The following is a 13,063-nucleotide window of genomic DNA, read 5'->3' as shown; positions in this document are numbered from 1 at the left end:
GTTCCTGCTGACTGTTGTTGACTTAAAACTACTCCAGTTAGCATTCTAGTACTGTTGGCAACTATGCCAAATCCTTGATTCATGGCTGCCCTACAATAGGAGAGCACTTAAAAGGACACCTGCGGATGTGCCTTCTGGCTTCTATTTAGTATGCATTACCAAGAAGTTTGCAGGTGCTAATAAGTCCGTATAAATGTGCCTTTCTGGTGATAAAGATCTAGTTGTCTAAATGCCAAGAAAAAACAGACATCTCAAGGAGATGTGCTTTATTATATCATTTAATTGTCAGCACTTTGGGCTCTGAGTAAGCACACCAGTATGTGAGACAAAGGTGAATTAACACGGGTGGACACAGCAACTTTGACTACAAGAGTACCATTAGAACGTACTTTACACAAATAAAATCCACGTCTGCCAGTGGAATTTGGCTTGTCTACCTCTGGACCTAATCTTCCTGATTTGTGGTGGGATTATGGCAATTTGTTCTTGTTTTCCTCATACTGCATACCTCCACATTTATATGCTTAATTCTTCCATCTTTGCTAGGTCACAGCATTTGGAGGAGGTAGCAGCAAGCCTCAGGGAGCGAATCAAACATCTGGATGATATGGTCCACTGCCAACAGAAGAAAGTCAAGCACATGGTTGAGGAGGTGAGATCCAGTAAAACAATGTATTTTTGACTTTTCTGGGAATGGTGATTCTTTTAGTACGTAATCCAGAGAGCTATGTTCTGTGTGCAATTTCCTTATGCCACCTGAGTTACAAATACAATACAAGACGAATTAAGCATCTGAAGCTAGTAAAGCAGAAAGAGAAGCTAAAAGCAGTTTAATCCAATGTTTTTTGGCTTATATACTGTGATCTTTAGGTTGACTCAAGTCTTTGAGCTCTTTATGTCAGTCCAGGAAATACAACTTAATTTGAAGCATTCGGAGTGCAGAAACAGGGCAGACTAGTTATTAAGGGTCTTCTTCCTATACACAAGGGTAAGGTAGAAGCTGCCCTTTATATTTTATGATTCAGTTCCTTATAGAAATAGCAGGACAAATACGGATTTCAACTTAAAAAAAAAAAAAAAAAAAAAAAAAAAAAAAAAAACTTGGGATATCATCATAGCTGATCTGATTTTCTGCAAAATTATAAGCATCTTTTTGCTGGAAAGCTGCTTTAAGTTACAGGCTACCTACATGCCAAGAAACCATTCAGCAGTCAGAAAGCTGTGATTGCAGACATTTCTGTTTCTCCAGGTCAATGATAGACTGACATGGGATATACGTAAATTGTTTAAATTGGAGCTATACAAAACAGACTGACAGCACTATTATGCTGAGCCTTGTTCCTGCACAGAGGATGGGCATTCATGAAATATCTCTTATTTGTATTTCAACATCACACCTCCACAAAATCAAATATTTGGAAACTATTCTATTCTAAGGCATTCTTTCTGCATTCATAATATGCTATTAGAGGATTTCTGATTAGACTTGGATTTTTCTTAGTATTATTATATACACCTCTGTCTATATGCTATTTACCTATATCTATCTTGCTTTATATATTGGTTACAAGATTCTGATGCAGTCCTGATATATGATCAGATGTTTGATACTAAGTGATCCTGTCTTACATGCAGAGAGATGCAAAACTGAATAGAAAAAAAGTGGGATGCTACCTCTCTCTTTGCATTCAAGTTCTTCCGTCACATATATTCAATAGTGTACTGTTATAAAGTCTTGAGGTTTTCTAGTTCAGCTTGCTTTTTTTTTTTTTTTTTTTTTTTTACTACTTTCAAGCATCATAGAAGGTTGTCTAAAACTGGGCTAGCAGTCTTTATGCCACAGTACTCTAGTAAGGAAAACATCTCCAATCTAATAACCCAATCTAATTAATCTGGAACAATTATTTAATCTGGAGTCTATTTTATATCTCAGTAAGTCAACCAGCATATTGTGAGACATTTTTTTTTCCCTGCTCTGAAGTACTATAGGACTTGTCACTTTGATATTTGTGGCAAACCAGATGATTCTAGTAATACATACTACATTCTAGTAATACACACTAGTAGTTACTGCTAAGTATACTCTAAAGTGCTCAACGTAACGACCTCTAGTGGACTGCGTTGGTATAACAAATACGTTCAATTCCATGGAGTGTTTTCGCAAAAACATGTATAAAGCTTAGGCCAGGGATTATTATCTCAAAAATAATAGTTTTAATTGGAGAGTTTAGCTTTCTGATTCTGTTAGTGTTCGTAAAGACACATAACTACAGAGTGATTATATGAAGGTGCTTTTATTAGGTGCCGGAAGTTAGGGGCATGTCTGCCCAAATCTAACTTCGTTCGATTTGCATACACAACAAACATTTATACTATTTAGAAACACACATTTTCATAATATACTCATAATCATCAGTTATCTTCATATTCATTGGATGAATGTATATTCCATCTTCTGTAATCACAGCCCCTTTATTAATCTGATTGGTCCCTTTTTCAGTTACTTAGATACTTTACTGATTACATTGGATTTCAGTGGTATTTACCTTAGTTTCCAAACCATTTATTCACCTAGCAATAATCTCCCAGATACCCCTAATATTTATCCTAACTACTATCTCTAGATCCAATGAGCATTTATGGTATGCATTGTTAGCAGCAATACTGCTTTTACTATTAATATACCTGTTGCCATGTTAACTTTTACCAATACTTCCTTGTAAGATGTATCTACTGGTGTAGTCATCTACACAGAAAGCCCTTCTAGATCTTCTGGTCATCCTCTTTAAAAAGTAGAATGTTAAATGTCTAACTCACTACTTAACTGTCAAATATAACTACTTTATTTGCTGTCTGGCTACCTGCTTTTCAAGATCAATTAACTCTATGCAAATTGTTTATTGCTTTATATAGAGAATATACTTTATTTTTTCCTTTATTCCTTGTCTATTTTAGTTTTTCTTTTAATACAGTTAACTTGAAAGCTGCATGAACACTTGTAACTACATTATATTCTGATTAATGAACTAAGATTTCAGTAGCAGAAATTTGATCAGGTCTGATGGTGCCAAATAAATTAGGCACTTAATATTTTTAATTTCATGGTGTCTATGGTGTATGTTTCAGGTGTCTGTGGTGTATGTTTCAGAAAACATCTACCACATTGCTGGCATGCTCCATTTAAACCTTTTTTAATTAAAGGCTTAAAAATAGAAGCTTTAATTGGATACAAAGAGCTGTAGTTGCCCACTGCGGGGAAGAAAGCATTGTGATGTGTATGCCCTTTAAAAATCAGAACTGCCCACACACACGGCATTGTTTTGCGTCTCTTCTGTATGTAAATATTAGAAAAGTGTTTTAAGGTTCACTTTCAGCAACACGTATTAACTATGCCATAGTAGCTGAGAAACTGACAACAAAAATACTTCTTAAAAGGTAGGACGTTGAAAGAGAATACTATCTGAAGAGATGATTTGGAGATATTAAAAACTAGTGAGCAGTAGCACTAAAACACACTAGAGTAGATAGAGAAAATTTTATAATTGTACTGCTACTTGAGTCCCAGGAAATGTGTTCATCAGAGTATACTTGAACAATACATATCTCTCTGCATTAAATTTAACCTAATGCAGAATATAGTGGCTAGGAAGATCAAGTAAAATCTCATGTAAACCTGCCATGTTACTCATCATTGAAATACTTTTATGCTTGATATCTGTAAAATAACATTACATCTTAGGGTTTATGAGGGTATTATAATGATCAATAACTTGTATTTAAATAATATAATTGAGAAAGAATGACCTAAGGAGCTAGGAAGCATGCTCTCTGAAACTCTTAGCTTCTCTGATGCATGGGAAGAGACTGCTAACAGGCTAACCTGGGAAACCCAGAACAGAAGTAGAATGACAGTCAAAATTATCAGCAGTATTTTTGTTAGAAACTGAAAAAAAAAAAAAAAAAAAGATACTCTGTGAACTAGGTGAGAACAATGTCTAAACACTTGCTTGACTACAAGATAAGCTTAGTGTTTAGTATTCAGCTTGGTATATTCAGATATAGCTCTGAAGTATAAATGGGCATTTATTCTTTCAATGTAAACCACGACAGATTTGTGCTGTTAGCATCACCAATTTAGACAAAGTGCAGCTACAGAAATGAACATCATTTCAAAGGGGCGCTGAACAAACAAAATATGCTGCTTCAAATTCATATGGAGAACTGTCAAAATTGAAAAAATACTCAGACAAATCTGATGGCTGAAAAATCACAAAATAGATTGCTGTTCAGTTCTTTTTTAGGGAAAGATGATGGATCACGTGCAAGTGATAAATGGGAGGCATTCTGTTAGAGAACAGCAAGCAGTCAAGAGGGAAGTGAAAGGAAAAGCTTTAGTGTGGAGTTTTGAGATGCAATCGGCAGCTCTTACACCTTTAGTGCTGTTTTAATAGCATTTAAAATGTGTTAGGAGGCTGTTGTCAGTCCTAATCTAGGCATGCAGGAAAGGGGACACTGACAAAGAAGCACCAATTGTAGAAGGCATAGGGGAAAAGAGTATTAAGGTCTTCATTTCCAAAGGACCCATCTTGCTGATACTGAATGCTGTAAATATGCGAATTGCCTTTGGTGGAACTGAGCCCAAGCAGAGAAGGACAATCACAGTTCAGTGTGCTTATGTGACATTTCAGGCATTAATAAAACCTTCTTCAATTTGACCTAGACAGACCAGTCATAAACAGGAGCATGGAAAACAATTTTCAGAAGAAAAAAATAAAGAAGAAATAAGAGGTAAAATTAAAGAGATTAAAAAAAAAAAAGACAAAACAAGGAAAAATTCTGGAAGTTTTCTCAAATCTGTGACCTTCAACATCTCTGTGTGTTACATCTCTCACACAACCATTTTTCAGCCTCGTAGGGTTTCTCTTCTGTGAGAACCAAGATCAGAAAGAACCCTTTAGAGCAACAGCTGACCTGAAAGTTATCCAGCATAGTCTTGAAGCCTGATGTTATCATTGGAGAGAGACTGCAGATGTCTTAAGGTTTACAGATATTTCCCTGCTATTGCAGCTGAAAGTGCAGGACTTGCATTTGGCAAGTGTGCAGAAGTCCAGCCTCTATCTCCTATTTGTACGTAGCAGGCTTTCAAAACAAAACAAAAAAAAAGAAGAGAGAGATGGACAGAGGAATGGGTGACTTAAGAGCTCAGTGGTGAAATCAGTGAACATTAGTAATGATAGACTTGATTAGCTTCACTTCTGTTTTTTTTTTTTTATCCCTCTCCTTTGTAATCATTTTAAAATGTTGACTGGGCGGAGACAGGCTTTCAATGGCAGGCCCCAAAATAGCTAGCTTGATCAGAAGCAGAAAATTCACAGGGAGAATCCCAACATAAAAGGTGGAAGGATGCAAACTTCAGACCCTTCCACTAAGGAGTTTCCAGTTCAGAGACTGAACTGATAGGCAGATGGAGCCACAGCGGCGCTAGGGGAGGGTAAGGGAAGCTGCAACCACATTGCTTCTTTAAGGGTGGAAATGCTTCTGTGAGAGGGATGAAAGCTTGCTCTTTTAGGTTATCTATTCTATATGGTCAGTTGGTTTAAACCATTTATGTCTGTGTAGGAGAATGGAAACAGTTTAGTGTAAGATAAAGCTAAAAATCTTCAAATCAAATCCAAAATTTTATATGAGCAACAAAAGCATTTCTTGACATTATCCCCATTTCAGTCCTGGAGAGATTAAGAGAGCTTTAGATTTGAAATCTGTGCAGTTGAAATTGAAATGGAATGCACTTTCATGGCACAAAAAACTCATGTTGTACATAATATTATTTAGTATTACGAAGCAGGGGAGAGGAGAAAAGTATTTACATTTGTAAGCAAGGCAAGTGGGTTGATGCAGATATAAAGAGCTGTTCTGAAGTGGACTGAAAAGAGAAAAGGATATTTGATTCTGTGGCACAGAATTATCAACAGAACTCAGATTTCACATGGAATTCCCTAACTACTGAATTGAACTGTCTCTAGGTCATGGCCCATCAGCTGTTCTCCAGCTTTAGTCTCAGATTCACTGGATAATAAATGGTGACCAAACACCAGAGAGAAGCTTTATCCTGTTCTGTTGTGGAAGATACTTGCATGAAAGGACAAAGTGCTAACGAGCAAGTGATGTTTTGTACTGCACAAACGAAGAATACAGAAGTTTTCCCATCAAAGACTTAATAAACAGCTGCAAACTTCTTTATCAAAATACTCCAACTTGAGACACATTGAAAAATAGCCCAGTTTTAATATGGAAGTAGTTTCAATTTTAGGTCAAGTAAAAGAAGACAGAGAGAAGCATAGAGGATGAGAAGATGAAATTATCAGCAACAGACAGAAGCCAAATTATTACTAACCAAAATCTGCATTGTATAGTACCCATAGTAAAAGCAAAAACAACAGCAACTGCAAAAACACAACAACAAATGTAGAAAGAAACCCACCCTGGGAGCTTGGAGAAAGAAGATATATGGCAGAACATAAATTATACACCCGCAGTCCAAGTGTTCGTCATGCCTCAGTGGACTTGAGCAATGCAATACATTGTTTATCTATTGGCAAAAGTAGAATCACTGCTGGAGTTTAGTGAGATTGTTTATACATTCATAGCATCAGCTCTTTCAGCTGGGAATTGCCTGGCCAAGTTGTTAATTAGAAGACTTAAACATCGCTAAGGTAGTTCTTAATAAGGTGTGTTGAACTGTTAGACAAGGTGCTGATATTTATAACCCATTAGGACATCTAGGCCCTGTGGGCCTGCTGTAGGAATAGATGGACATCAAAGACTGCTGTAATACATTCATACAGGTCACTAGTTTAGAAAGGTTGCTAAGTTGGTGCAATAACTTAAATCAATAAGTAGTTACTTTTTCTTTATATAAAATGGGAGTTTTAAAATACCAAGAAGTACTGATTTAAGGAGGGCTAAAGGAAAAAGGTGATCATTTCTATTTGCTTTATTATGTTACCTGAAAAAAATTTCAACACTAGCCTCTGATAGGTACTACTTAAGGTCCAGTGAAATATTGGAATCTTGAGTAAAATCTTGTTTTCCTTGTACAGCAACTGTCTGAGAGTTCAGGCTGATGTTGCAATGTCTTGTCTGTCTTGTTTTGTATGGTGTAATATGTGTTTGTCCTGTGTTTAGTCATATTTACAACCAGTTTGTTCATGTCTCTGTATCAGTGTTACAGATGCCAAATTGACTTATGGTAGATGAATAAGAAAAATGCATGATACTGGAATAATATATAATATTTAACTATATTAGTACTGTCATAATGTGTTAAATATTTTAAATTAATGGAAGATATTATCAGGTGGTAAATGTTGACTTAATTTACCTAACAGCTGGATCTGTTCCAATTCAATAGATAACTGTATATTTCGAGCCTCCAGAACTGTGACTAAGTATACAGAATAAAATCGTTTGCTATTTCAGACTTTCTTTATAAAGGCTCTACAATTGGACATAACTTTAATTCTCTCTTATGATGCTTTTTCTTTCTCCTTTAATTGATTCATAGTTCTGTTGATTTCCCTTCTAATATCACTACTCCTCCAGCAGTTATTTAGAGGACTCTTTCTTTCGGGTCTCTTGATACTCCTCTTGACTGTTCTTCTTAGGTGCTCTACCCATAAAATCAATGTAATGCTGTTGACTTATACATCTAGCTATCTATCTTTACTGAAGTAGCTGGTTGACAGAGCAAGAGAAATTCAGAAGTGCAGCTCTTCCCAGGAAATATTTACACTGTCCATTCAAATAGCATGAGCATTTCATCTGGTATTTGAGGACACTTACTGGAGACCCCATAAGGTACAGTAGGGAGAAATAAACATATCTTCATTGATGGGACAGACAACAATAATTGAATTTTCTGGGAGATGCTACAAGATAATGTCAGTCTGGAAGTTGAGGGAGTTTGAGAGAGATAACCTTGAGGTTTTAGAAGGAGGCAAAGGTATAGAGGTGGTAACAGCAATAGCACAAGGAGGAGAGAGCCTGGAAAAAAAAGTACTGTGGCATTAGTAATCCTCAGCCAGTGAATAAATTCAACAAGATTCACATTGTACATGGGGGGTCTCATAGGCTGATTCTGATCACCGTAAACTGCAGTAGACATGTGCAGTGCAAGCTGTACACCCAACATGACCTGCAGGGATCTTGATGGATCTGGCCATGACTGAGAGAGATCAGGTGCCCTTTCCTGTGCTCAGCAGCCAAGTGTCAGGGATTGAAGTGGGGTAGACAAAGGGCTGAGCTTGTGTGCCCTCACTCTGTTGACCTGTTGGGTGCTCCCCAGCCCTGGGATGGCCAAAGAGCACATGACGCCTCTCAGTTCCTGGCAGACCAGGTAAGTTACAATACTGTAGCTTGGGCCTTGTTGCTCTTCCCTTCCTAATTTCTGGAATAGTCATCTGTTACCCAACAGGAGGAGGAAAGGCAGCAACAATGAATGCAGTGGAGTGGGAGAGCTAAGAGAGAATGAAGTGATAGGAAAAGAGGGTGATGTGACCCAGGACTGCTAAATTCACATTTCTACTGTTAGCAGAACTGTCTTCAAAGGAATGAGTGGGTGGGTCATTTAACACAAATTATGTTGTTAAGCAGATTTTTGTTTGACTGCTTAATGTGGGTGTGAGTAAATATTGGTGGAAAATTGGAGGAAAATGAATGGCTAGTGAGTCTAGCAATGCAAGGCAGGGAAGAGGTGAGCACTAAGGAAAAGCCTGCCTGGGCATTTCTAGACAAGGTTGGAAGAAGAGAGTCTGAAGGCTACATCTCAGTAGTACTTGAGGAAAATGATGGAGAAACCTGAAAGGGTAGTTGTGCAAAAGCCAGATTTGGGAGCAAGTTGCTGAGTTGGCTATGAGCTGAAATGCCAAAGTTTGCAGATACAGCAAGGGTGAGGTGGACTACAGCCCTTGGTCATTGCCCCCCCAAAATGTAGGAAGATCTTGGTGATATTTTTGTCCTGGAGTCAGTCCAGAAGTGATTCAGTCTTTGGCTTGCACTAATTTGTTTTTGACCCTAGAATGGCCTGGCCACCATGTAGGCCTTTAGTTCGGTATTGTGTTTGACCTATCCTCCTTCACCTTTCCTTCTCCTTACCTTATGTTCAACCAAAAGTCAAAATCTATTGCTATTGTTCTGTCATCTGTTAGTTGTTCTCTCACTTTATACAACTCCTTGGATCAAAGATCCTCTTGAGATTGTTTTGTGCAATACACGTCTAAGCATTATTATCTTAGATTAGTTTGCCATAAGTAAGATTTTTATGGAAAAAAAGTCAATATAATGTTAAGTAGCAAGGCATTATTTTTATTGCTGAAGAGCTTTTACCCAACACCAGCATTATGAGCCACTGTCTTGTTACATTCCTCTCTCAAAGGAAACCAATATAAATGCACTGAATTAAGGTTTCATTTTATTTAATATAGTAATATCAGTAATATATTAATATAATCCCCCAAACTTATTCCTGTTTTGTTTGTTTGTTTGTTTTTCTCTCTCCCTCTCTCTCTCCTGGTTTCTTCCAAGTGCATGTCCCCTTGAAGAGTAATTCAATCAGGTTTGCTCATTCCTGGTCTTCCCTAAGCTAATGGCATAAAATGATGTGTACCCAAATTCTTATTCTGTAAATAAACTTTTTTTGTAGTAAACTACTCTGGTGGGATGTGTCATCCATGTCAAGCCTTGTGGTAGGCTTAAAGGTGTTTCAAAACCTCGGTGGAAGCCATTTTAGCCCTTGGACAGCAGTAGTGCTGAGACAATTAATTGTCTGTGTGTTGGGGAGTACAGCATGTGTGTATGTTGTATGGGTGCCCTGCTGTGCTCTGGCTTGTTTTCCTTCTGCAGTGGCCTCAAAGGGTAGCTCTGCTGCATCTGGGGAGCAGAGGCTGCCGGACTGTTTTCCTGGCCCTGAAACAGCCTCTGCCATTATAACAGCTGCTAAATTTCTCATGATATGTATTTGGCCTGTATAGCTGCCTTGAGTTGAGTTTAGTTGTCTATAGTTGAGTTGATAATGTTGTAAAGATCTACCAAAAGGTTTTATATAAGTTCCATAATTTGCAGCCTTATCATATCTGTAATCTGCATGGTCTAATCACTCAGTTCTGTTTTACTGCTAGACTAAGACTGCATGTGATGGTACACTACAACATTGCCTCTTCTCCATATGTTAGAAAGAGAAGGCATATTTTAAAATTCTAGCATAATTCTTTAGAAGGACAAAGTAGATTGATTAAGTGGGCTTTGATTGATGCTATGTAAATGTGTTAAAAGGAGGCAGGGAGTGCTGTTGTATGTTGTCCAGTCTGCCAGTTCTTAAAGGATTCTTAATTAAAAAAAAAAAAAAAAAGTAAAAGCAGTAACATTCCCACCAAATTACAAAATCTTATTTTTGGAGTTGAGGTTTGTGTTTGGGAAGAGGAGGAAGCAGTTTGTCAGTCTTCCCCCCTCCCACCAGGGGAAAAAAAAAAAAAAAAAAAAAGGCAGCTGATGAGCTCTTGTTCAAAAACAAGAATGTATAGCTATCAGGGCAAAACCTTCCCCTGATCCCATAGCTCTGCTTGGCTTCAGTCTTCTCTGCACTGATTACAGGTGTTAAAATTATTTACTTGTATGCACAGTAGGAGAACAGAATATCGACAGAGAAGACCCACTTAAAAATCCTAAAAGAACTGTTTTATCTTTTCTCAAGTGGAATTTACTGGCAGGGCTGAAGCTGTTGAACCAGTGACTTAATTTAGTCACACTAGTAAACAAAGTAGTAATTAAATAAGAAGATATTACACTGTTCTGAAAATTCTGAAGTTATACAGTTCTGAAAATGCTACAAGTTTGGATTTCTGTGATCAGAAAACTGAAATGATAATAGCTTCAGATGACTGGTAACTTTTGCATGCATCTCAAAGTAAAAAAACAAACAACAAAAAACTGATTTTGAGAAAGATGAATGATGTCAGCACTCATATTCTGTAACTGTTCAGATAAAAATACTCTATGAAATTTACATTTTGCTTTTTTTCTAATAATAACTGATTATTGTGTTAATGTTAATTGAAAATTGGGAAGACTGAATTAAAGTGGATTTGGTGATTTTATAACTTCGGTTGAATTTATTTATCTGTTCTTCATTTTTTAATGCTTCTGTGAGTTTTGGTTGCACTGTAGATTTTTGGGAGGGTGATAGTACTACTGGTGCTTTGATTATTGTACTTTTGAGTATTTTATCATTCTCTTTTAACATGATGTGAATATTTTTATTAATCATTATTTCTAGATGTATTGAAAAGTTTTAAACTGGTGGCCTTGGAGGGTTTTATTAATTTGCTTTCACAAAATTGGTTTTAAAATATAGAATTAAAAAGTGACTGGTGAGAGCACATGAAAAAATCTGACCAAGCAATTGGAAATGGTCTGTCTTTGTGACTGCCAGAAAAAGAAATGTATTCTGAGGTTTGTTTGGTTCTATACAATTCTATAAAATAATTCATTTTAGTAAAATCCACTAGGTTTTTAGTAATATATTTTCCTTTTTTCCTTAAAATTGTGAAACCCATAGCCAACCAATAACCTGACAAAAAAGGCTACCTCATTTTATGTGAAGTTTTATAGAAAATGCCTATGCTTTATTATGTATGGATATTTTTATACTTTTCTTATGATGAAGAAAGCTATAAGTATGGATCTACTTTTTTCACTGTTGGCATATTGCCCCATAATAGCAAGGAATGTGCAGAACACACGCTTTTCTAGTGCTGTAAAGGCATTTTATATCTTTCCTCATCTAACACAGCTTTAGCTTTTTTGTACATACAATAATAAAGACTTTGCTAAAAGCAGTGCATGGTAGACTGGCATTCTATTTGTGATGCAGACCATCCATTTACTGCCTTGGTTTACATCTGTTTTTCAGCTTTCAGGTGTAAGATCAAAAGCTTTTTGAATCTTTAACCTCTAATTTTGAGGAACCATGGAGACACTTGACTCAGATAATGCACTGTTGAGTACAGCAGAAGTTGTTTGTTGGGCTCTGCCTAGTTAAAGAGAGCTGGCATGGAAGAGGGACAGGGGGTTAATTAATGATGTTCCAGCACTGAAGTTATATGAAATGCATTCCCATGGACTTTGAAGGGGAAAAAATCCTGAATTTATACTTATTTCACGTCATCTGACGTGAAATAGCATGTTCAAAAAAGGTCAATTTAAATGTAATTAGAAGAATTAGACTTGACACCATTTAACATTGAGCGCATAAATACTGTCCATTGCTATCAGCTTTCATTGCTGTTGTAAGACAAAAATTGCATGAGCACAGGACAAAGTGGGAAATTTATCTTCTCACAGTTCCTACCTGCATACAAACACGATGCAGAATCCATTGTCTCCCAAGGACTGATCTTTCAGTGCACTTCTGATGACCTGCCATAGAAGTATTTTTATCAGTGCTTTCTGCACCTGAAGCAGACCGTAACTGCAGATACAGGAAGCACCTTGCCTGTTGTGCCTGTTAAGTGGTGTGTGTGTCTACAGCTGTGTGAGTAAGAACCTGAACCTCCTCCTGGGGAAGCAGTAACATCTGAAGTTGCTATTTAGCTATTGTTTTTGTTTGCTCTTTTTATTAGTCACCATTTTAGTAGGTGCAGTCAGCAGGAGTTGAGAGAGAATAACCAGTGATTTTTCCTTTGGTCCAAGGAGAAAATGTGATGTGTTTGCACAAGATTCTATTGTCTCCTAAATTAAGTCAACAGGTTTCTTAGACTGTTGCTGATAACAGCATGCACCTTACACAGCAAATCAGCTTTAAGCAAGAAGTTCAGAAGAATGGAAAAAGAGAAATGCTTGTGGCTTTAAGAGCTTTAGAAAGCCAATTCCATGCAATGAGACCAGCTTTGGGCCAGCAACAAGAGACGGTTATGAAATCCAGGGTGCACCCAGTTTCTCTGGCCGTACCTGCTTGTGCTGGTAGCAGGGACAGATTTAATGCTAAAGTTCTTGTTGTATGACTCTGTGA

The 13,063-nt window shown here is 37.1% G+C and overlaps 1 protein-coding gene across 4 annotated transcripts in view; it reads left to right on the top strand.

Moving 5' to 3' along the window:
• Nucleotides 1-13,063, top strand: part of MYZAP (myocardial zonula adherens protein) — a 57,046-nt gene that overhangs the window by 30,437 nt on the left and 13,546 nt on the right. For all 4 annotated transcript variants that reach the window (XM_048060300.2, XM_048060297.2, XM_048060298.2 and 1 more), the window contains exon 10: nucleotides 547-652. In XM_048060300.2, coding sequence (XP_047916257.2) covers nucleotides 547-652 — 106 coding nt within the window. The remainder of the gene's footprint in view (nucleotides 1-546; nucleotides 653-13,063) is intronic.

Source organism: Anser cygnoides, chromosome 11 (assembly GCF_040182565.1).
Source record: "Anser cygnoides isolate HZ-2024a breed goose chromosome 11, Taihu_goose_T2T_genome, whole genome shotgun sequence".
Classification (NCBI taxonomy): domain Eukaryota; kingdom Metazoa; phylum Chordata; class Aves; order Anseriformes; family Anatidae; genus Anser; species Anser cygnoides.
This window is presented reverse-complemented; position numbering and strand designations above follow the sequence as displayed.